Below are 23,558 nucleotides of genomic sequence, written 5' to 3'. Positions count from 1 at the left end.
CCTCTAAAAGGAAAGGGCATATTTTAACATGAAATCTCAGCAGTGCCAACCTGCGGTGTCTGAGGTAGATCACCTAATGAGAACCTTTGCTCTCTTTGTGTTCTGTCCTTGGTGAAGGTGTGGATCATATCTTTTTTAAAGTCGAGATCCTATCCAATGAAGACCGGGAATGGCATGAATCGTTCTCCCTAGTCCTTGGCCCAGATGACCCAGTGGAAGCAGTTCTTGGTGATGTGACCACTGCCACCGTGACGATTCTAGACCAGGAGGCAGCAGGGAGTCTCATATTGCCAGCACCACCCATCGTGAGTTGCTTGACCCAAAAGGATTGCTGTTTTTATGTCCTAGTGACTAGGAGATGATAACTTGAGAGAAGTAGGCCTTTGGTGCTGTACTTCTTCATTCTTCTAACATGGTGGTTCTCAACCAGGAACCATCTTGTCCTTTCCTTTGCAAATCCCCTCCCTGTGTGCCACCACCTCCAGGGGACATCTGGCAATGTCTAGTGACATTTTTGGTTGTCACAACTGTCACACTAGGTGCTATTAGCATCTAGTGGGTAGAAGGCAGGGATGCTGCTAAACATCCTACAATACACAGGACAGCCCCAACAACAAAGAATTATTTGGCACAAATGTTAATAGCACTGAGGATGAGAAACCCTGTTCTAACATAAGAGTAAGACCAAGCCATATTGATACCTTAGTCTAATAAACATGGGAAGTATAATACAACTGATCTTCTCATTTCTTTGGTGGGACCTAGAAGGGGGAAAAAAAAAGTAATGCTACCCCATATCTATTACCCTCCATAACTTGCCATATGCATAGAGTTAAGTATTTGCAGAAGTGTAGTACCCAGTCTCCCAATTTGGGCATGTATAGAATGAATGCCCTGACTTTACAATTAGGAGGAAAATGCCTGGAGGTTGCCAAGGGAAATTTAACCCATAATAATGAAGCAGTCAGAATAAGTCTTCTAACCTCCCCCGGCTAGTCTCATATAGTAGAAGGATCATTCCAAAATGTGTCTCTTTTTCAACCATGGAAGAAATACGCTACCTTTATTTACTTTTGTTTTGCCAAATATACTACTGCATACCATTAATAATTTAATGCAACTTTATTTATTTTTTTCTTAATGCAACTAAACTAGTAACTGTTATTCATGATATATCTTTGGTTACAGTGTGCATAAAAATAAAAGTATTTCTCACATGAGTGATAGAGCTCTGATTTAGGAATAAGAGTAACAAGATACTAAAGCTTTTAGCTCAGGCAGACGGAGGATCTTCTTCACCACTAAAGAGCTGTAGTATCTTTTAGGGCTGCCTGGCAAAGCACTATGAAAACTTCCGTTATATTTTCTTTTTCATTATATTTTAAAGAATCCCTAGCAGTTAAGGGATCTTGTGGATCTCTAGGGAGGGGAGCCTTAGTTCTCTGAGCCTCCCAACACCCAGCCCAGTCTGAAGCTTTGTTGCTCCTTTTCAGGTTGTCACACTTGCTGACTATGACCATGTAGAAGAAGTTACCAAGGAAGGAGTCAAGAAATCCCCATCCCCAGGCTACCCACTGGTTTGTGTTACTCCCTGTGACTCTCATTTCCCCAAGTACACCATCATGAAGGAGCGTTGCAGTGAGGCTGGTATCAACCAAACATCGGTGCAGTTCAGCTGGGAAGTGGCCACCCCTACTGATGGCAATGGGGCCCGGTCACCCTTTGAGACCATCACTGACAACACGCCATTCACCAGTGTCAACCACATGGTAGGTCTAGGGGGATCTGGGCCTGGTTGCATGGGGAGAAAACTGGTGCTTCTCTTTGTCACTGCAACTCTATCAGATAAATTCCTTAAGGCTCTTGTGTGTCATTTGGAATAAAATAAACAAATAAGCAGGTACACACAGTATATACACAGGTATTTTTATTCTTATATATAAGGTAATATGGTGTCGTAGAAAGCGATCCAAGCTAGTAATCAACCTGTTTACTAATCTTGATTCTGCCTACTTTTAACTATGTGATGGTAAGAGGTTAGGGGAGTTGAGTCTCTGTTTCCTGATCTGCAAAATAATACCTTTTCCACTTAGCCACTGACAGTCATTGACAAATCAGATATAAAAGTGATCTATAAATGGTAAAGTAAATCAAAGATTCCACGTAGGTACAATTAATGATTACTTTTTTTCACATCTCTTCAATCGTTCAATAAGTAGTAGGATATAAACTCCTTAAGGACATGGACCAAGGGTTCTACCACATTTGTATAGCCTAACGTGCTCAGCACATTGACGGCACATAGTAGGGATGGCGCAGTGATTAAACAAAGGATAGACTGGTTCTCGAGTGATTGGCATTATACAGGATTGGAGAAAGACATGAGAAGAAGCGCACTATGCAACTGCTCTCCTCCAAGAGTCGAGACACCAGACCCACACCTCTGCCGCCATCACAGAGCAATGAATAGTGATGGTTTTCCCAACCTTAAGGAACAGTGCACTGTGGTGACTGCTCATCACACCAGTGACGTCATTCTCCTCAGAGAGAGAACCGAAAGCAGTGGAGATCCTCAGCACAATATCTGGCACGTAGTAAGCCCTCGACAGTTTTTGATTAAAATTAGTGCACTTACTAATTTTGGACATCAGAGATTTCTTTCAGACTGAATTTCTCTAGCTTTTTTCCTATTCAACTCTCAGTTTGTTCTCACTTTAATAAGTGCTTCCCATAGATAGGATAATGGTGGAGGGAAGGCAGAGATGGACGGGGGGCTCTGGGTAAAGCAATGTCACTCACATCCATTGTTTTCCGCACAGCTTATTCAGAAAGGCCAAAAGATCAATTCTTTTGCAATATAACCTAGTTCAAATTTAAGCTATGTGATAAAATTTAAAAACTGAAATGATAAGACTTAACAGCTTATTGTTTCCTAAGTATCTAATTCTCTTTTCAAAAAACCATGAAGGCAGTTCCGTGTGATTTGGGCCAAATATACATTTTTAACAGGTACCAAGTTGACGTTTCCGTTTTTATTCTTACAGTGACTTGGTGACTAATACTTTTACCCCAGTTTCCTTTGCTCTTTCTTTGTTTCTTCAATTATTTATTTAATACCATTGTATTGTGTGCATCTTTGTAAGATGCCTCAAATCCCTTCTGAACTAAGTCCATGTGTAAATAAATAAATAAAGTGTTGGCAGCTAATTAAAAAAATTTTAATGGAAAAATCCTCTTTAATTTTTAATGGGCTTCAATGAAAATTGTTTTCATGGGTAAAATTTATAAGTTTGTATGATTGCTTTGTGGGAGGTCTGTGGCACACAGAACTACTAATTAATTTTTCTTCTTATGTACTTCCCTATGTATATGCACACATTATCTAAAGAGTTGTGGTGACCCACGTTGCCTCTGCATAGACTGAGTTAAGCATTCTTATGGCTTCTCTCTGTGTGAGAACATGAAAGAATCTGTTGAAAGACCTTCAAAGGCCAGTAGGTGTCAGAGGCCAAGTTCTCAACTTCAACTCTTCATGTTATTATAACCTTTACAGTGTGTGTGTGGTCATTAGGTGGGGGTCGGGGGGAGGGACTAGCAGTAGGAAAGAAAGAAAAATAAGAACTCCTGGGAAGGAAACATTTCTCTTCTGTATCCTGACATATACCCTCAGAAAAAATTACTTGGACGCCAACCAGTCTCAATGGAAGGGCTGGAAACCAGCTGAGTAGTCCTTATGCTGAACCTAGTCTGTAAAGAGAACAATACTGTCACTGGTAACTGGTCATCTCTGGGCTCTTGCTCCAGTCTGTCTACTTGTTCCTTGTCTGGCATGCTGCCTCAGGCTATACGTGCTCACTGCTCTGTCCCTAGTGCCTGGCTCCTGGGAGAAAGTCAACAGTTTTGTGGTGAATGAATGAATAGATAGATGAGTGGATAGATGGATGGATAGACAGATGATGGATGGTCTGCACAGAGAGCCCTGTACCAGAAACTGGTCATGTCATATCATCCAGAAGATACAGTGTAAGGAGCTGTTTAAGGAATATACACATGTCTGAAGTACTTTATTTTTCCTGGTAGGTCCTGGACAGCATTTACTTCAGCCGGAGGTTCCATGTGCGTTGTGTGGCAAAGGCCGTGGACAAGGTGGGCCACGTGGGGACTCCCTTAAGGAGCAACATTGTTACCATTGGAACAGACAGTGCTATCTGCCACACCCCAGTGGTAGCCGGGACAGCCAGAGGCTTCCAGGCTCAGTCCTTCATTGCCACCTTGAAATACCTGGACGTCAAGCACAAGGAGCATCCAAACAGGTCAGGCAGGTGGTGCCGTCCCCCGTGACGGGCCTCTCCTTTGTGTGTTTTCTGGGCCAGACAGATCAATGAGCGATGCTCCTGCAAAATAAGAATAGTGGTGGATAAGGGCTTCAGAAAAAATTTAAATTCTCAAAGTCCCCCTAAAATCCAGCCCCTTGTCTGTCTTCTTAGCCTCATGTCCCTTGCCTGTCATTTTCACCTGCCAGTCTCCTCACAGAGAATCAAACTGAAATCAAATCCTCAGGGCTTCCAACTCTTCTATGTTGTGTGCCTCTGCCATGCTGTCCCTCCTGACTGCAATCCTTCCAGCCCCCTTCCACTCACTGGAGTTAAATCCTATTGTCCTACCGTACCTAGCTCATGACATCCCTTCTAGGAACTTCCCCATCATCTTTCCCAATGTAATTTGGAAGCTCCTCCTTCCAGCTCTCCTGACACCCATGTATACCTCTTTCAGAGCATTATCATCATTCATTCTCTCTCTGTTCCCGTAGTAGATGGTGAGAGCAGGGACCATGATTTTTTTTTTTTTTTGGATCCCCCTCTGGTTGGGACAGTGCTTCTTGGCACCTAAGAGACACTTGCTAAATATCTAGTGAACAGAGTAATAATACCATTTAAACTGAAAGTCTGGACAGATGTGCTTTTATTTTTTCCTGTGCTCTCATGATTTTGATGGAAGATAGATACTTTCATGTTTGCCTAGCAAAAAATAATTCATGTGTATTATACATATTCATTAAACCTTGTGGTAATTCTACGTGTGTCTTTATGAGCAACTGAGTTCAGAGAAAGGGGTTTATTTCCATGGAGGAAAAAAAAAACAGATTTAAATATGGAGCCAAGAATATGCAAATTCTTTCTTTATTCTAAAAGAATAAGATTTACTTTTGTCAGAAAGCAGTAGCTGAAGTGCCCAGGGCACTACTGAACCCTTCTTAGCAAAAGAGGCATCCTGTTCCTATTCCAAGGTTCTGAATCCTCTTAAAAATGTCTCTTGGTGGAGTGGTGGGGGGTGGGAGGGATGGGGTGGCTGGGTGATAGACATTGGGGAGGGTATGTGCTATGGTGAGCACTGTGAATTGTGTAAGACTGATGAATCACAGACCTGTACCTCTGAAACAAATAATACATTTTATGTTAAAAAAAAAAAAGGGGGGGGGGAAGAATGAAGAGGGGGAATTGGAGGGGGAGACGAACCATGAGAGACTACGGACTCTGAGAAACAAACTGAGGGTTCTAGAGGGGAGGGGGTTGGGGGGATGGGTTAGGCCGGTGATGGGTATTAAAGAGGGCACGTTCTGCATGGAGCACTGGGTGTTATACGCAAACAATGAATCATGGAACACTACATCAAAACTAATGATGTATGGTGATTAACATAACATAATGAAAAAGAAAGATCAAATAAATAAATAAATAAATAAATAAATAAAAAATGTCTCTTGGGCTTTTGTTCCAAGAGACAAGCTGTAAAAACTCAAAGGCACCCTCAATCAACATGCTGAAAATTTGAATTTATACAGTGAAAATAGTGCAGCCCGTAAGTACAGTTCTTTTGTATCGCCGTCTTAACCAATATTTATTAAGCTCATATTTTATTTAGAATTTTATACCACATGCTCTGGAGAAACAAAAGAAGTGAAGGCAATGATCCTTGTCCTCATTGTGGGGAGGCAAGATAAACAGAGTCTAAACGCATGTAAGAAATAGCAGCCAATAGGAATAAGTTACAGATGTCCTGGTGCAAAGGCACCTAAGCTCTGAGAAATGTAGATGAGGGGAGAGCACACTGCAAGTGGGGGCCGGGGAGGGCTGCCCACATTGCTCGGAACTTGAGGGGGGAGAGGTGGGAGAAAGCTCTTTCAGTTAGGAGAAGACAGTAGGAGTAGGGGGATATGACTATTTCTAAGATATTGTCCTGGGTAGGAATACTGACCTTAGAGTTTAAAGAGCTCACTGATGTCATTTGGCACAAATACTTTAAAAAATGTGAGTGTCGGCCCTACCCAACCTTCCCAGACACTCCCTGTGACGGAGAAGGGGACGGCACCTCTATCAGTCACTCCGCTGTTGCTCACAAGGAAACAAAGCTTCCATTTAAAGCAAAAGAAAGCTTTAATCTGTGGTTGTGATGTTATCTTTTCTTGTACAGAAGGAAAAAAATTGTGATTCTTGATGGCTGTCAGTTCTGAGCTGGAGGATCTCTTGGCAGGAGGGGTGGGGGACAACCCCACACGTACATCATACCCTTTGGGAAGCTTCAGGACAAAAAATGGTAGATTCCCTGGGGAAGGCAGAGTAAGTCACGAGGAAGAAATGTACCATGTTAGCTGTTTCTAGCGTGCACCTAAACACTCTCTCTGCCCATTTTTGCCTCAGAATCCACATTTCCGTGCAGATCCCACACCAGGACGGAATGCTACCCCTCATCTCCACCATGCCGCTGCACAACCTGCATTTTCTGCTGTCCGAATCCATCTACAGGCACCAGCACGTCTGCTCCAATCTCGTCACCACCCAAGACCTGAGAGGCATCTCAGGTGAGGGATGACTTCCGTGCTGGCTTTCCCGTTCCAGCCCAGCGCCGTGGCCCTGAGGGACACAGTGAAGTGAACTCTGCTTAATGTCTCCCGTCCTCAAAATCTGCGTGATGAGCGGAGATCCTTCCTAGCAGGCAACAGACATAGGTAGCTTAGACAGTGAAGTGAATAGGGAAAAACAAGGACTTTGGAGTCAAACTGACTCAGCTTCAAATCCCTATTCCACTCTCTATACAACGGAACAGAGATAGCTGGACTTCCCCAAACCACTGTTTTCTTATCTATGACGTGAGGATAACAATTGATACCCATCGGGGTGAGGATTTAATTTGTTGACATTTTTAAAGCACCTGCCATGGTAACTGTTGGTTCTTTCCCTCCCCCACGGTGAGCACTTTTGGGCCTGTGCCCTAAAATCCCCTTATTGCAGCCTCTTTCAAAAGCTAAAGTGCAGATGTCACGTGTTGTAGGACAGGTTCTTTGGGAGCAGGAGCTGAGATGGAGTGTGGGGTGCAAGATGTTTATTGGGGATCAGCATCCATCAAAGGGAAGGAGAAAAAGCAGAATTGGGCAGAGGGGAAAGTTAGACTACAATCTGGCACTGACCCACAAAAGCCTCCACTGACTCTTCAGGGAGCTCTGGAGAGAGCCCATCCGCCCAACGCATCCTACTTCTGGCCCCAAATGATGGGCCTTTCTGTCGCACCTCACGCAGTCACTGGGGGCCAAGGCCCCGGCAAGGGCAGCCCAAGGAGCGAATGTGCTGTGGAGACAGGTCCGAAGTTGCTGACAGCCGAGAAGGCGCGTCCCTGGGTTAACCATAGCAGACATTTTACTCTACAAAGAATCCTGTCCATTTCCATTTACCTTAGCAAGTGCACATTAAATGCCTGTTTCCTCCCTTGACAACTGATGAATCATTTACCGGTGTTTGGGAAGATAGAAAAGCATTCATATGCTCTTTCATATTCATTAAGCATCACTTTAGGTAGTGATGGTCTTTATACAGTAGAGAGTAGCTGAGTGTAAATTATTTGCAAGTCACCGAGCTACACATGAAAGTTTAACTGGTCAACATCTGCAGCCGCTGAAAGAAACATACTCTGGTTATAGGCTGAAAGTTTGTACCTCTTCCTACTTAAACACAATTAAATTCAACACATGTTAACTGAGGTCCGAGTCCTTTGGGAGCAGAGGACCGGGTGCTGGTGTCATTCTCAGAAATGCATCAACTCTTTCAGAATACTATAGTTGCTTTTAGTACTATAAAGAATTTTAATCCTGATATTCTAAAATTGTATCTGTATTTAGCTCTCTGCTGCATTAAGGTCTTCCTTAATTTAGAACAGTTCAGTTGCTTGGCAGCATTTGATCCAATAATTTTTGCCCATAGCAGGGGAGGTTTAGTCAAGCATCATTAGTGAGCTATTTACTCATTAACACAAAATTAAGATTTTTTTTTCCAAGAGCTCAGGAACCGTAGGAGGGAAGGAGGAAGTCAGATGTTTGTTGGCTTTACATAAAAGCTATTTTTTAAAAATCAGTCTTAAAAAATAACAATTCATCAACAAATTATCCATATAGTAAATCTATGTCTTCAAGGGTTGATTGCAAAGCTTCAGTATGTTTTCTTTTCCAAGACATATAGGGCCACTGAGCTCTGACTCCGCTTATAGTATCATTTGCTCACCTTTTCATCTGGGGTTCCTGCGGCCTCTTATAGGAGTCTGTGACCTCAGTCACTCTGTTTACCCTGTGGCAATTTGGGGAGCCCTGGGTTGCTCTCCTAATAGAGTCTCAGATGGACGGTAGGCTATCTCAGGTTCACAAGGACACATCCCTTCTCCCCAGGGGCATGTCCACAGACTGAGTCACTCTTGCTTGTTCCTCCCTCCCGCACAGAGGCAGGGTTCCTGGACGACAGGGTCTACGACAGCACGGCCCTGGGTCCTGGTTACGACCGCCCCTTCCAATTTGACCCCAGCGTCCGGGAGCCCAAGACCATCCAGCTCTACAAACACCTGAACCTGAAGAGCTGCGTCTGGACCTTTGATGCCTATTACGACATGACTGAGTTAATTGATGTCTGTGGTGGGTCTGTCACTGCTGACTTCCAGGTGGGTGCTCCAGGGTCTTATCTGAAGGCCGCGTGCACCTGAGTGCCCTATGAAACCTTGTTTGTTCCTGAAAGCACTTCTGTTAGCACGTTGCATCCAGCGGCCCCCAAAACTGAGATAGCCAAGGGAGTCTTCTTTAGAAGTCCCTTAGCAGCATGGTGGCTAGAGAGAGCCCCCTGAAGTCTGCTAAATCAATTAATTGGAAAATGTTAAAACTAATGTGGAAAAAAATTACTGTCTGGCACAGCCGTTTATATAAAAATCCAATATTTACTTGTCTAGATATATATGTTTTTTCCCTCTAGGTGTATTTTGGAAAGCCAAAAGGATTTACATTTGATGGTGAGGTTATTACAAAGTAGATGTATTCTCTTCCGTGCTTGGGGAAATAAGTCAAAATGAGGTGCACCCTTTCACAAGACAGGTAGAGCACTCTCTTTTTAAGCGTTATGGAGAGAGAATTGCTTAAAACACCTTGGTTTCATACCTAGTCCAAACCTGTGCCAAACTGACAACCTCTGCAGAAATGGACACTTTTTAAATTTTATTTATTTGAGAGAGAGATCGAGCACAAGTGAGGGGTAGGGCAAAGAGAGAGGGAGAAGCAGACTCCCTGCTGAGCAGGGAGCCCGACATGGGGCTCGATCCCCAGGCCCTGAGATCATGATCTGAGCCCAAGGGAGACGCTTAAGCGACTGAGCCACCCAGGCGCCCGACACTTTCTCAATAGTTATTAAACATTAGTGACCAACAAACATTTTAGTAAGAAGCCATCGTCCTAGGAGGGCAGTTCTATCAAAGGCGCTAGGCTAATGCATCCTCGTGGGAAAATTAGATCTAAAGCAGATTCTACTCAATTAGGAGCGATTATCTCAACGAACTAAGAATGACGTTTGTTCTTCATTTCAAATCGGGGCACTTAGAGTAATTATTTTGGGAACGTGTCTTTGATTAACATTTGCTTTGTTTCCTTGTAATGCCTCTCATTTTGGTTCGCTCTCATTTCATGGGCACTACTGCCCTCTGCCGATGGAAAACTAAGGCATTCTTAGGTTTGCCTTCTGTTTCTGCAGTTGAGTGACCTACATTCACTCCCGAAAATGCAAAACTAAGTGATTGGTTCCTCCTCTGGCCTCTCAAAAATTAGTATTCTGTGTTCGCCATGCTTTTACTCTAATTACATTTTTGGGTATTTTTGTTCAGAACATGCCTAAAAATCTCAAAGACTAAGATTTCTCATTATATGTGCCCCACTTCTTAAACCAACACAGAATAGATACACAGAAGTACTTCATTGCAGTCTGTTTCTTTAAAAATGGTTGAAACAGCTGGTATATGGTAGAAAGGATTTAGAACTTACAGTCAAGCCCTGGTTCATATCTTTCCCTATCATAACTTCTCTGAATCTCACCTGAAATTGTAACCAGTCATCTCAACGTGGCAAGGTGCTTGGCACAGTGTAGGTGTGTGGTAAATATTTGTCAAGGTTTGGGGTTTTTTTTAAGGATTAGTAAGTAATATCATGAGGGATAAAGGATAGAAAACAGAAACAGAGGAAGGAAAATTAATTTTTCCAATCAACTGAAGAATTATTGAGTTCTAATATCAACAATTTTGAGATTAGACCATGTGTTTTTAACAAAGCCTGTATATTAAAGGGGCAGAATACGGTGTGAGGTCCAGATAAAATCTGGAAATTTTCTGAAGAAAACAGAATAAGGCATTTCAAAAGATATTTTTTAATGAATATGGAATTAGCAGAATTTTTGAAAAACTTGGAATCAAACCTTGAATCCCTGACACCATTGAATATGAAAAAATATTGTAGAAAAATAAAATGTTGATGTCCCAAATGTTGATGAAACATTTGGCTCTTTTCCTAAATTACCCATGGAAACACTTTACATTGTGTTTTAAAACAAAAGAAAAATATGAGTTCCATAGTATAGTGTATCATAGTATTTTACCAATGACAAAATTTTTTCAAGCTTTTTTGTTATAAAAGAAATAATATATTTACAGAGGATAATACAAAATGAATAAATCAAGTCCCACATTCATATATACATATAAACAGTTACCTTCCCCATGAAAACTTCTGCATATATTTTATCTTTCTATCCAGTTTTTGTTCATTGCATAGTAGAATAAAAATTTTTGAGCCATTAATTAATAGCAGTAACAGGAATCCCATTAGAAGAAATATTCCCTTGTAAGTGTGATGTGCTGCCTTTTCAAAATTATTTCAGTGAGGCATTGTATGAGATGGGAAATTATACAAGCATATGCCGCTCTGAACTGTGTTGCTAAGTTTCCTAGATATGATATCCAAATCCCATGACCTCAGTTCCTGTTGCAAGAGATGTGACTATTCACTAAAACATCCAAGTCAGCCACACATTCATCAGACTTGGGCATCTTTCCAATTAGAGTTGATTCAGACTCTCTTGCAGGTCACTGGAAAATGTGGTCAGCGAGGGACTATGTATTAATCCTTTGGGAATAACTGTGTTACTTTAAAATCTTGGCCAAGTCTTCCAGCAATTGGAGGCAAAGCTCCTTCTCAGTCTTCAGAAGTGTTTTTGTTCAAGTGTCACCTCCTCAGAGAAGCCTTCCCAGATCACCCTATAAAAGAAATATCTTGGACACTTCCCATCCCTTTCTTTCTTTTTTAAATATATGCATCACCTTACTAGACTGTAGGTTCCATAAGGGCAGTGAGTTTGGTTCTTCCCACTGCTGAGGAGGAAGCTCAGTCTGGTGCCTAGGCACCTAGCACAGTCGTGGGCACTTGGTTAATAATTATTGAATGAGGGACGCCTGGGTGGCTCAGTCAGTTAAGAGGACCTGCCTTCCTCTCAGGTCATGATCCCAGGGTCCTGGGATCCAGCCCCACATCGGGCTCCTTGCTCAGCGGGGAGTCTGCTTCTCCCTCTGCCTGCCGCTCCCCCTGCTTGTGCCCTGTCTCTCTCTCTCTCTCTGACAAATATGCCTTTTCATCCCAGGGAAGAAATAACCCTCTGTGTGCACACCATTTGCTTGGCAGGTGAGAGACTCTGCTCAGTCGTTCCTGACCGTCCACGTGCCTCTCTATGTGTCCTACATCTACGTGACAGCCCCCAGGGGCTGGGCCTCTTTGGAGCACCACACCGAAATGGAGTTTTCCTTCTTCTATGACACTGTTCTCTGGAGAACAGGTATACCCATTGACATCTTAACTCTCCCTACCTTATGTTCAAGCAAGATGAAAACAAAGTAAAAAGTAGTGACTTTTAACAGGAGCTCCAGTCTTCATCCCATTGTCCTATATACAGTCAAAAGGAGGGCTGCCCCTCTAGGCCAAATGAATAAAGCGAACCAGGTTGCTGTTGATATATCTTTCCTTTTCCAGGCACCTGATTCGAAGACCCTTTTGCTCCTTAAACGCCGTGAATCACACTATTTTTAACTAGGAGCGAATGAACATGATCATACTCCAGAAGGTTACCTCTGAACCCCTAGTGGGCAGTATAGGAACCCATCTGTCACTCGCTATCCTCTACTCTGGGTCTAGCTATCTGGATTGAGTTTTCCATCCCTGGAGGCCTTCCAGCATCAGCATATATGGACATGGTTCTTTTCAGGAACCACAGATCTATATATTGGTGACAGCCCCTCAGCTGGGAGCTCACACCTTCCTCCTGTCTTCCCCAAGCCACCTTTTCCCACTGCTACCTTATGATGCCCCAAACTCGTCTCCCCCTTCTGCTGCTCCTTTTCTCCCTCTTGGCCTCCCTGGGGGGGATTTACTTGATCTGAGCTACTAAACAGCTACAGGAATGTTCATTAGATAGGGCTTCATCTCTAGAAATGGAAAATACAGTCTTTTCTTCTGTTGAGGGCTTTGAACTCAAATCATTTGTTTTATATTTCTCATAGGAAAATAACTTCAGGAAGTTTTCACACTCTGGGTCAGATAATTTCTCGAGCTTTGGGGTTCTTTTTAAAACGTTGTTTTTTCCCCTCCTTTGGTTACCCTTTAGTTTTGGGTCGTACGGAACTCACTGGGCATCATGATTGTAATTACCCCTACGAAAGCCATGGTTTATTCCTGTCATGCCATATATGGCTGGCCTTCTACAAGCTAATCTTGAATCATCCATTGGTTTGAATATTAAATGTAGCCACCAGGACATTGCTTATGGTTCTTTTGAGTCACGAAAGCAGTCCTCGTGAGGAAAAGCAAATAGAGTCTGAAGCAGATGCACTATAATCACATCCTGGTGTAAAGTTGATGTAAGAAGTTTAAGTAAGACCAATTTTTTTTGAGCTATGGGCTAGGGCCCTGACTCTGGGCTCAGTGGCATTTTCAGGTATGAAGAAACTATGCCAAGGAGAAAAAACAAAACCAAGTAGAATGAATTGGCAAATGTGTCTAAATAGATTCTATGTTCATATGAATATGCAAATTTTTCTTAACTTACATTCAAATTACTGTGCAGCTCTACTTAGAGGTATCACTGGGACAACTCACATGTAGTTTACTCTCTGGGAGATCTCATTCCCTAACTCGGATGTTTTGTGTATGATCGCCTGCCCAGGAATCCAGACAGACAGCGTGCTCTCTGCAAGGCTTCAGATAATAAGAATCTACATTCGAGAGGATGGCCGTCTTGTCATTGAATTCAAGACCCATGCCAAATTCAGAGGTAATATCAGTGCAGTTTTTCCTCCAGTTTTTCTTATTAAAAAACATTACAGGGGCGCCTGGGTGGCTCATTCAGTTAAGCATCTGCCTTCGGCTCAGGTCGTGATCCCAGGGTCCTGGGATCGAGCCCCGCGTCAGGCTCCCTGCTCGGCGGGAAGCCTGCTTCTCCCTCTCCCACTCCCCCTGCTTGTGTTCCTGCTCTCGCTATCTCTCTCTCTGTCAGATAAATAAATAAAATCTTTAAAAAAAAAAAAAAGCATTACAAACATAGACAAAAGGCAAAAGAATAGAACAGTGAAAAACAATTGTTAACATTTTGCTATATATGTATGCATCCATACACACATGCATACCCATTTTTTGGTACCACATTTGAAAACAAGTTGCAGACTTCATGTCAAGTTACCCTAAGTACTTCCCTAGACATCTCTTGAAACAAAGACATTCTCTTACACATCACAGTGGTGTCACTACATCCAAGATATTTAAGATTGATCCAATAATATCTAGTTCCTATTCATATTCTGTTGTCCTCTATTGTCCTACAGATGTCTTTTCCATTTGTTTTTATATTGTTTTATATTTATTTTATATCTGTTTATGTAAAGGGAACATGGATCCAATCAATATTTACATATTACATTCTGGCTGTTACATTAGTCTCTCAGTCTAGAAGTCTCTCTACTTTTATTTATTCATGACACTATATGACTGCATTTTTAAAGAGTAGAAGTGTCCTGCTGAGTAACCTTTACCTTTTCAATGATGTTTACAATTGTCTCCTTCCACTGAGGACTTGAGTGGCTATAAATGTAATTTTTTTAAATCCGAAACTGGTATTTCTGTTTATAAGCTACCAAGACCTTTCTGCCTCTAAGAAACATGTTTTTTGGAATTCAAAACTAAGTGTATTTGACATTCATTGTCACATAAGGGCCCCTATTATTATGAATATGCCCGCACCCTTTTCACAAGGAACATTCATGTTGTTTATAAATATATATGACCATAATGACCATCATGAGTATGCTGATAGATCGGGGTGAGATGCCATGCTGTCTAGCCAGGGTGGAATACATTCTAAGGTGTGAGAGGGTAGGTATAACCTTAGTTGTTTGGTAGAAGAATATTAATTCGGTACTAAGGCTTTAGTAGGGGATTCATCTCAAGGATGATAAAACTCACAACTAAGTGTGTGTGTTTCCCCTTGAAATAGGACAGTTTGTGATGGAGCACCACACCCTCCCTGATGTGAAATCATTCATACTGACTCCAGACCACTTAGGAGGAATTGAATTTGACCTGCAGCTACTATGGAGTGCTCAGACTTTTGATTCTCCATATCAACTCTGGAGAGCCACAAGCTCTTATAACAGGTGAATACAGAATGGGGTGTTTGGGGGAGATCTGAAATGGTCTCAGTCTCTTTCAGAGGCTTGGGAAATATGGCTTTTTTTTTTTTTTTTTTTTGCAAAAGTTGGATTTCCGTTGTTAAGGGGAGAGTAGAAATAACCCTTGACAAATAGAGAAAGAAACAAAGTAAGTCAGATCAGCTTGTGCTGTGTAAACGAGGAAGTAGTTACCCTTATTATAAGGATAAGACTGAGAAGGCTGCGTATCATTTCTATTCGCATCCTATTGGCTAGAATTTAGTCACGTGACACATCTACCTGGGAAATATGTCTAATTAAACCCTTAGTGGGGCGCCTGGGTGGCTCAGTTGGTTAAGCATCCTTGGTTTCAGCTCAGGTCATGATCTCAGGGTGTTGAGGTTGAGCCCTGAGTCAGGCTCCACGCTCAGCATGGAGTCTGCTTGAGATTCTCTCCTCCTCCCTCTGCCCCCCCCACCCCACTCATGCTCTCTCTCTCTCTAAAATAAATAATTAAATAAAATCATTTTTAAAAATCCTAGTATAATAAAAAAATTTCAATCCAATCACTACAACCAGTTCAAAATCCAGGATCTCTGTTTATCAGATCCAGATGTCACCCCTTATGGTCCAATCTTTTATAAAATAAATAATAAGATTTATTTCTCTCCCACACCCAAAATAGAGGTAGAATAGGAATTGGTTAAATATGTAAAATATCTCATTTGTGAAGGGGAGGAATAGGAGAAACACAATTAAAACTATTACCATAAAAAGGATAATGAGGCAACCAGGAGTCCATCATAAATACTATTATCCTCATTTTATAGATCATGAAATTAAGATTGGTATTTAGCGTGAAATTCTTGTCCCAGCTTTATAGTTAAGAAGTAGCAGGTTGTCTTAAGGATCATTTTCAAAAAGATTTCTTTAATTGTGAATTTTTGGTTTTATATCAGGTTTTTTTTTAATAATGATTCCTTTGAAATCAATATGTAATAATCTTCAAAGGCTATGCTTCCTAGAAGCTCATGAGATTATATGCATACTATGTCCTAATTTATAGACATGGAAACTGTCTTCTTTAAATCCTCTACTGATTCCCCACTGCCTACTGGATGAAGTCCAAATTCTTTATTCAAAGCCCATACCCTCCTCTCCAGCCTCATCTCAAACCCAACCTTCTAACCACATTAAATAGCTCACCAACCCCTGAACCCACCAGCCCATCTGTACCTCCATGCCTTTGCAATTCCCTCTGCCCTTTCTGCTCTTTCCCTCTTACAGACCTTGAACTCCTCTGAGCCCCAGCTCAAGTACTCAAATACCAACCCCTCTGCGATACCTTCCCTGACTCCCCATACAGTGCTAGAGGCCCCTCTTCCTCTTCCCACCTTGTTCCAGCTTCTACTGGAACACAGCTCATTATATTACATTCTCTAAGTAGAGTCCCATTTTCCACTAGCTTGTGAGCTCCCCAGGGTAAAGGCATGCCTGATTGATCTTGAATCCCCAGAGCTGCAGGTTTTAGCACATGGTAGGTCCTGAATAAACATCCCTTAGGAGCTTACATTTGAGGTAAAGGGATAAGAAAATATAGCTAAATGGCAACGTGTAGAACAACATCCAGCATGCTGTGCTATGTGTGCTGTGAGAGGCACCGAACGCGGAGACCATGGCTGTTCAGGGAGGGCTGGGGAGCTGCACAAGGCTTCCTGGAGGAGGTGGGGCAGCTCGTGCTCCATGTTGCAATATGAGAAAGGTCTAGTTCTCAGAAAGGAGAGGGGGAGACCTATAGAATTAAAAACCTGCATCTAGGGATGGCATATTTGCAGGGATAGTGAGGAAATGGGCCTAAATCATATTTAGGGATGAGAAAAGTAGGACTGTGGGCTTGGGAAGCCATGTACTTTGTCCTGCATTCATTTGTTCAGCAAATATTTAGTGAGCATTTACTGTGTGTTAGGGAAGGTTCTGGGTACTTGGATACATCCGTGAACAAAATAAAGATCCACACAGCATTTACAGTAAAGTAAGAAGACACAAAAAGGTGGCCATAATAAACAAGTATGGCAGAACATGTCAGAAAGTGGGGAGTGCCATGGAAAAATAAAGGATTTATTTTTTTTAAGATTTTATTTATTTGACAAAAGAGAGAGAGAGCATAAGCAGGGGGAGGAGCAGGCAGAGGGAGAAGCAGGCTCCCCGCTGAGCAGGGAGCCCAGTGCAGGGCTCCATCCCAGGAGCCCGGGATTATGACCTGAGCCACCCAGATGCCCCGAAAAATAAAGGATTTAGAGCAATCTGTAAGGAGAATCAGGAGTGGGGGGACATTGTGATTTCAATTAGGATGTGCAAAGTAGGCCTCAACAAGAAGGTACATCTGAGCAAATACTGGAAGGAGGTGAGGGAGTTTGCTGGCAGGGTTTCTGAATTGGTAGCGTGTCTCGCATCCTGGGGAACAGTAAGGAGGCTGGTGTGACTGGAGTGGAGTGAGCAAGGAGCAAGAGGATGGGCGGTAAGGCCAAAGAAGTAGGGGGATGGGGTGGGGCCCGCACAGTGCTTGGACCTTGACATTTACCCAAGAGCCACAGCAGGGTTTGAGCAGGGGAGCAGCATGATCCAGCCCATTTGAAAGCAAGGGTTCCGGCATGGACAGTTCTGCCTGCCTAAATGTTTCTATTAATTATGAGTTACTATTCACATTATGCATGCCAATTTTCATGTAATTCAAATGTGATATATAAGGTCTCACCTCCTGCTGGCCCAGGGTTTGGAGGAAGAGAGGGCTCGTGGAGGAAAATAACAGACATACAGACTGTCAGATAGGAAGGGGCTTAGAAACTCAGCCCTGAAAGTTTGCATTGTTTGTCAAAAATCATACAATTGTGGAAAAGGCAAAGGCAAACCAGGTTTAGACCATCTCAGTTTCCAGCTTGTGCCATTCCATTAAAATGACCCCAGGATGTGTCATGTAAGTTTTGTTTATTTATCTAACCAAATCTTTGCTATCACTTTGTGAATAACTAGATAAATACAAAAGAAATGGTCAAAAAACAAACACAGCAAATGTGAGAACTGTCACAGATTGCTCACAACAGTTATAATTAAGATTCATAACCTTGCACTCTTCATTCAGTTGATGGCAGCCTCCCAAGACTCTTGAAGAATCTTCCTGAAGTCTCTGGCTGTCTGGCTGTCTTCCAGGCAGCCTGCCAGGGCTGGGGCTGCTACTCCATGACAAGTGTGGGAAATGAAGTAGGTGAGGGTACAAAGGCTCCCTGCTCTTGGTGTCCTAACCGACAGAATTCTGTGATCCACCACAAGGAGGGAAATTCTCAACGCTTAGTCTCCTATGAGAAGAGAGATTGTCCTTCAGCATCGTGATGGGCTGAGCCCTAGAGTTTGGAAGAGGAGCCCGGAAACCAAATGCTAAGGAAATGGGGGTGCAGGCGCTCTCTGAGTGGGGTGTCCTTTAACCCTGAGGCATTTGCCACCAGCGGTCAGCGGCCGCTGACCTGTCCACATCTTAATAAGAATCTTTCGCGGTCGAGAATGTGTTGAGCAGGGTGTCCATCAACAAGAAACCCTAAGTTTCTTAAAATTGTCAAACAAGTTTCATGGAAATCTAAAGGAAGTGGCCAGTTCTGTTTTGTCTTCACTTGAGCCTTTTAGGTTTTTATAAACAATGTGCCTTTCTCAGCTTTTCTCATGAAAAGGACCGGTATAGGATAAAGGCAAGTAGCTCTATTTAACACCTCTGGATAATACCCTGACAGTTAAAATAACCAGTGAGGAATTTCTGAAGATTGTGTTTGCAGACCTGTAAAGTCTGTAGATGCTGAGCACAAATACCATCCGAAAGGTGTTTAATGAAGTCAGTGTGTTTCTGGGTGAGTAAATAATCTATAAAATGTCCCCTCTAACCACAGTGTGCTCTGCATGTTTCCAGGAAGGACTACTCGGGGGAGTACACCATCTACCTGATCCCATGCACCGTGCAGCCCACACAGCCGTGGGTTGATCCAGGAGAAAAGCCTTTGGCCTGCACTGCACATGCCCCAGAAAGGTAGGGAAATATGGCAGGTCCTCATGATGTGTAAATTCACCTCCTCGCTAAAATGTATTTGTTACGGCAAAATCCGTTCTCGTGATGCCTTCATGGTCATTCGCAGGCATGCAGAGTGGCAAAATGTTGAGTCACCTGACACACACATTCCCGGCTCAGGTCAAGCAAGGCAACACTCTACCTTCTTCTTTCAGGTTTCATAACTATAAACAAGTATCCTTTTCATGGTCTGTGTAGTGCCGTGGTTTTCAAATTTTTGTGCTTTTTTATTGGTGATTTCACCATTTGTAACAGCTCCCAAGCATAGTGCTGAGGAGCTACCTAATACTCCTAAGTACAAGAAGCCTGTGACGTGCCTTAGGTCACATAGACTTTCTTGGGCATAGGTTTTCAGTGCTGTTGCCACGAGTTCTACGTTAACAAATTAACAACATATTAAATAAGGTGTTTTAAACAGAAACATGCATAGAACGGGACTAGGTATTGGTCAGTCAGTGAATATGTTGTGACCAGAGGCTGCAGGAGCTCTACCCTGTATTTGCCCTAGGAGCAGTGATTCAGTATTCACTGACTCAGCATTCGCCGCAACTCTGGAACATACTTACCACGAATAACAAGAATCAACGCGGCCTGTACCCACCTCAGACCTGAGACTGTCCACGGTGTGCCATATGTTCATTCATTCAACCACTGTTAACTCAGCTCTTATCGTGTGCTTGGCTCTGGTCCAGCATGGAGATTATAGCAGAGGATTAAAGGTAACCTCAGCTCTAGCACCATCCTTCTAGGAGCTGGGCAAAGTGAAGAGAAAACTTCTTTTTTAAAGATTTTATTTATTTATTTGACACAGAGACAGAGACACAGCGAGAGAGGGAACACAAGCAGGGGGAGTGGGAGAAGGAGAAGCAGGCTTCCCACTGAGCAGGGAGCCTGATGCGGGACTCGATCCCAGGACCCTGGGACCGTGACCTGAGCCGAAGGCGGACACCTAACGACTGAGGCACCCAGGTGCCCCGAGAAAACATTTTTAAGAGAGGATGTTGACAGAATCTGACATTATCATGAAGAGAAGACAATTTGGAATGTGACAGTCAAATTAAGAAACTGAGAATGGGCCATCGGATTTGGCGATTGAGAAGTGGTTGATGATCTTGACAAAGGGCAGTCTCGGTGGACTGAGGGGTTAAAGCCTGATCAGACCACGAGAGACAGAGGAGAGAAAGTAGAGATAACAGGGATGAACTATGCCTAAGGTGTTTTATTATAAAGGATGTCAGAGGAAAGGGACAGTAGCTAGAAACAGATACAAAGTCAGAAGAGGTCTTATTTGTGTTTTAGAGTGGAAAATATTTCAGGGTGTTTGTATACTAGTGGTCTATTAGGTGAAATTTCATGTTGCAGTAGAACAAGGGGAAGTCAGCTGAGCCAAGCCTTTGAGTCGGGTGGGGATAGATCTAGGACAAGAGGGGAAGGGCCAGCCTTCACTTGAAGCCCAGAGCCTTCATCCAGTGAAAGAGGAAGGCATGCAGAGTGCATGGATATAGGCGAGGGGAGAATTGGTAGATTGCGAGGACAGGGATGACAAAGTAGAATCTGATTAAATCTGTTTTCTCCATAAAATGAGAAGCTAAACATTAACCGGAAGTAAGGAACACTGAGGCTTGAGAAGAGAGGAGGGAGTGAGACAGTTATCTCAGAGATTGGGAAAGTGGGTGTGCTAGAGGGTTACCGATAGCAGCTGATCGGGCAGTGCTAAGAGCCCATTGAGTTTTAAAATTGCCGTATCTTTGACAATAAGATAAACTGTGCATACTTAAGGTAGATACAGTTTAATAAATTCTGACATATGTATACACCCATGAAACCATCACAGCTAACATAGTGAATATATCCATTTCCTCCAAAGGTTTCCTCATGCCCCTTGGTAATCCCTCCCTCCTACCGCATGCGAGCCCACCCCTTTCTCCAGGATCCACTGATCTGCTTCCTGTCACTACAGATTAGTTTGCATTTTCTAGAAACTCATGTCAATGGCATCATACAGTATGCATTCATCTCTGACTTCTTTCACTGAGCATGATTATTTGCCTGCACTCCTGTTGTGTGTAACAGTAGTTTGTTCCTGTTACTGACGAATTGTATTCCAAGGTACAGCTATGCTGCACTTTGTTTATCAGCTCATCAGTTGGTGGACATTTGGGTTGTTTCCAGTTTATGGCTGTGAGAAATAAAGCTGCTATGAACATATATATACAAGCCTTTACATGGACATATGCTTTCTATTTTCTTGTGTAAATACTTAGGAATAGAATGGCTGGATCGTATGGTAGGTATATGCTTAACTTTTAAGAAACTGCCAAACTGTTTTCTGAAGTGTTTGTTATATGGAACAATGTGTGTACCTTCCCACCATGAGTGTGTTGGTGTTCCAGTTCCTGGTCAAAGTGGTCAGGGAGGTCCCGTGTGATTAGAGAATTAATGAGCGGAAGTAACAGAAGGGGTGAGCGCAAAGTCAGGGGGTGGTAGTTAGAAAGGAAGATGCTGGGAAATGAGATTTGGGGAGGTGACACATAGTAGGACCGTGAAGCATGAGTGGGGTGGACAACAAGCTCTTTGGAGGTGAAGATATCAAGGAACTGAGAGCTGAAGGGTATTAGATGATTCATCCATGTGGACGTTGAAATCACCAAGATCGATGGTAGGAGCACGGTAGTCAGCTAAGTGAGGGAGGGAAAGTTACCAGGAAAATGGTAGTTGGCTGCAATAAGGAAGAACAGAGGGCAAATCATCAGGTGAGATATGCTGGGAGATTTGTATTCATGTATTCAATTTTTTTAATTATGAATATTATATTACAAAGAAGACCATATATAATGCCTATATAAAACCTTGAGTAATAGAACATTATCTGATAGGAATTGCAACTGCGTGAGTGAGTATCTCTTGGGCTTACGGATGATAAAATGAGTAATAATAACTACTGGGGGTATTAATGATCACGTATGGAGTGCAGACGCTGTGGGAGACTCTGTACTAAGCTCTTAACACTTCTCACTATAGTGTTCCCCCACAAAATTGGCACCATTATTTCCATTTTATAACCAGTGAAAGTCGGAGTCAAAGAAAAAAAAAGAACTAGAACATTCCCAGTACCTATACCCTGAGTAACCCTCCAGTTGCACTGTCTTTCCCACCTCTCCACCTGTGTAACCACTAGACTGATATTTGTACTTATCATCCCTTGTTTTGGTTTATGGTTTACCTCATATTTACTTCTGCATGGTTTTGCATGTTTTTGAGCGATATAAAAATGTCATACTGCACAAATTCGCTCTGCAACTTTTCTTTCTTGCTCACTGAATCACTTCTTGATTCATAAGTGTATCAACATTTGTGTTGATTCATGTAGCTGTGCTTTGTGCCTCGCTGCCTTAAGGTATTCATTGTGGGAGTATTCCACAATTTATTTGACCATTCTGCTTGGCATATAATTCCACATTCTGTTATGAAGAATACTATATGTGTCTCTGAGCATACATATGTAAGAAGAGTTTCTCCAGGGTAGGTGCCAGACCTCTTTTTTTTTTTTTAAGTCTTTTGCCATTCGAAAATGGCAAAAAGGAGCAAAAAGACACCAACACATCTCTACCCCTGGTGCTGTGTGTGTCTGGGAGGCCGCAGAGGGAAGACTGTTGTTGAGTCAGTTTACTGAGGCTTTAGAGTTGGAAGTCTTTGCCTTACATCAGGGAGATCATTACTTGTGGGGTCCCTGTTATTCCCAGGGTGACTTTCCGTAGGGCCTAACCCTGCTTTTGATTGTCTATATGGCTCCCCAGGGATGCGATAGAACTGCAACACAAAAAATAGTCAAGACTGACTCAGGGAATTCAGACTTAATTCAAAAGAATTGTGTCCCCTATAATGCCTGTTTTTGTGAGGTCTGTCAGACCTTCCAACCTTATAAATCATCATTGTCCTCTCTAGTCCATTGTTTGTTCTATTTAATCAGTAAATATTCATCGAGTATCTTAGGTGTCAGATACTACATGGAATCTGGTAATACCAGGATCAACAAGAAAAACCTGTTTTGCTGAGTCCGCTAAATGAGCTCTTGGTGCAACTAATGGTTATATCAAAGTTGTCGAAGCAGGGTCAGCCCTAGCTTGTGTGGGTTGCTCCTATGCTCCAAGTTCCTCCTATACCCCAATCCTCTCAAATCTACCCACTGGAGCACTTTCAGTTAAAAGCAAGGAATGGTCAGAAGGACTCTGTTGCAAGTATAAAGCATTGAAATTATCACTCATGCATTATTCTTTAACAAATGTATGTGTCAGAAGCTTGGCCAGCAATGAAGATATAATAGTGAGCAAGTAGATATGGGCTGATTCTATGGAACCTGTAATGGGTGAAGCAGACTTCGACCTGATTTACATTTAAAGTCACTTTATTTAAATAA

The 23,558-nt window shown here is 42.6% G+C and overlaps 1 protein-coding gene across 1 annotated transcript in view; it reads left to right on the top strand.

Moving 5' to 3' along the window:
- The window catches only part of FRAS1 (Fraser extracellular matrix complex subunit 1), a 408,429-nt gene that overhangs the window by 375,702 nt on the left and 9,169 nt on the right, over positions 1–23,558 (top strand). The window contains exons 62-70 of the mRNA XM_044912923.1: positions 118–305; positions 1,494–1,769; positions 4,081–4,313; positions 6,699–6,859; positions 8,762–8,976; positions 12,023–12,173; positions 13,557–13,664; positions 14,880–15,039; positions 18,986–19,102. Of these exons, the coding sequence (XP_044768858.1) occupies positions 118–305; positions 1,494–1,769; positions 4,081–4,313; positions 6,699–6,859; positions 8,762–8,976; positions 12,023–12,173; positions 13,557–13,664; positions 14,880–15,039; positions 18,986–19,102 (1,609 nt within the window). The remainder of the gene's footprint in view (positions 1–117; positions 306–1,493; positions 1,770–4,080; positions 4,314–6,698; positions 6,860–8,761; positions 8,977–12,022; positions 12,174–13,556; positions 13,665–14,879; positions 15,040–18,985; positions 19,103–23,558) is intronic.

This window comes from Neomonachus schauinslandi, chromosome 2, assembly GCF_002201575.2.
Source record: "Neomonachus schauinslandi chromosome 2, ASM220157v2, whole genome shotgun sequence".
NCBI lineage: Eukaryota > Metazoa > Chordata > Mammalia > Carnivora > Phocidae > Neomonachus > Neomonachus schauinslandi.
This window is presented reverse-complemented; position numbering and strand designations above follow the sequence as displayed.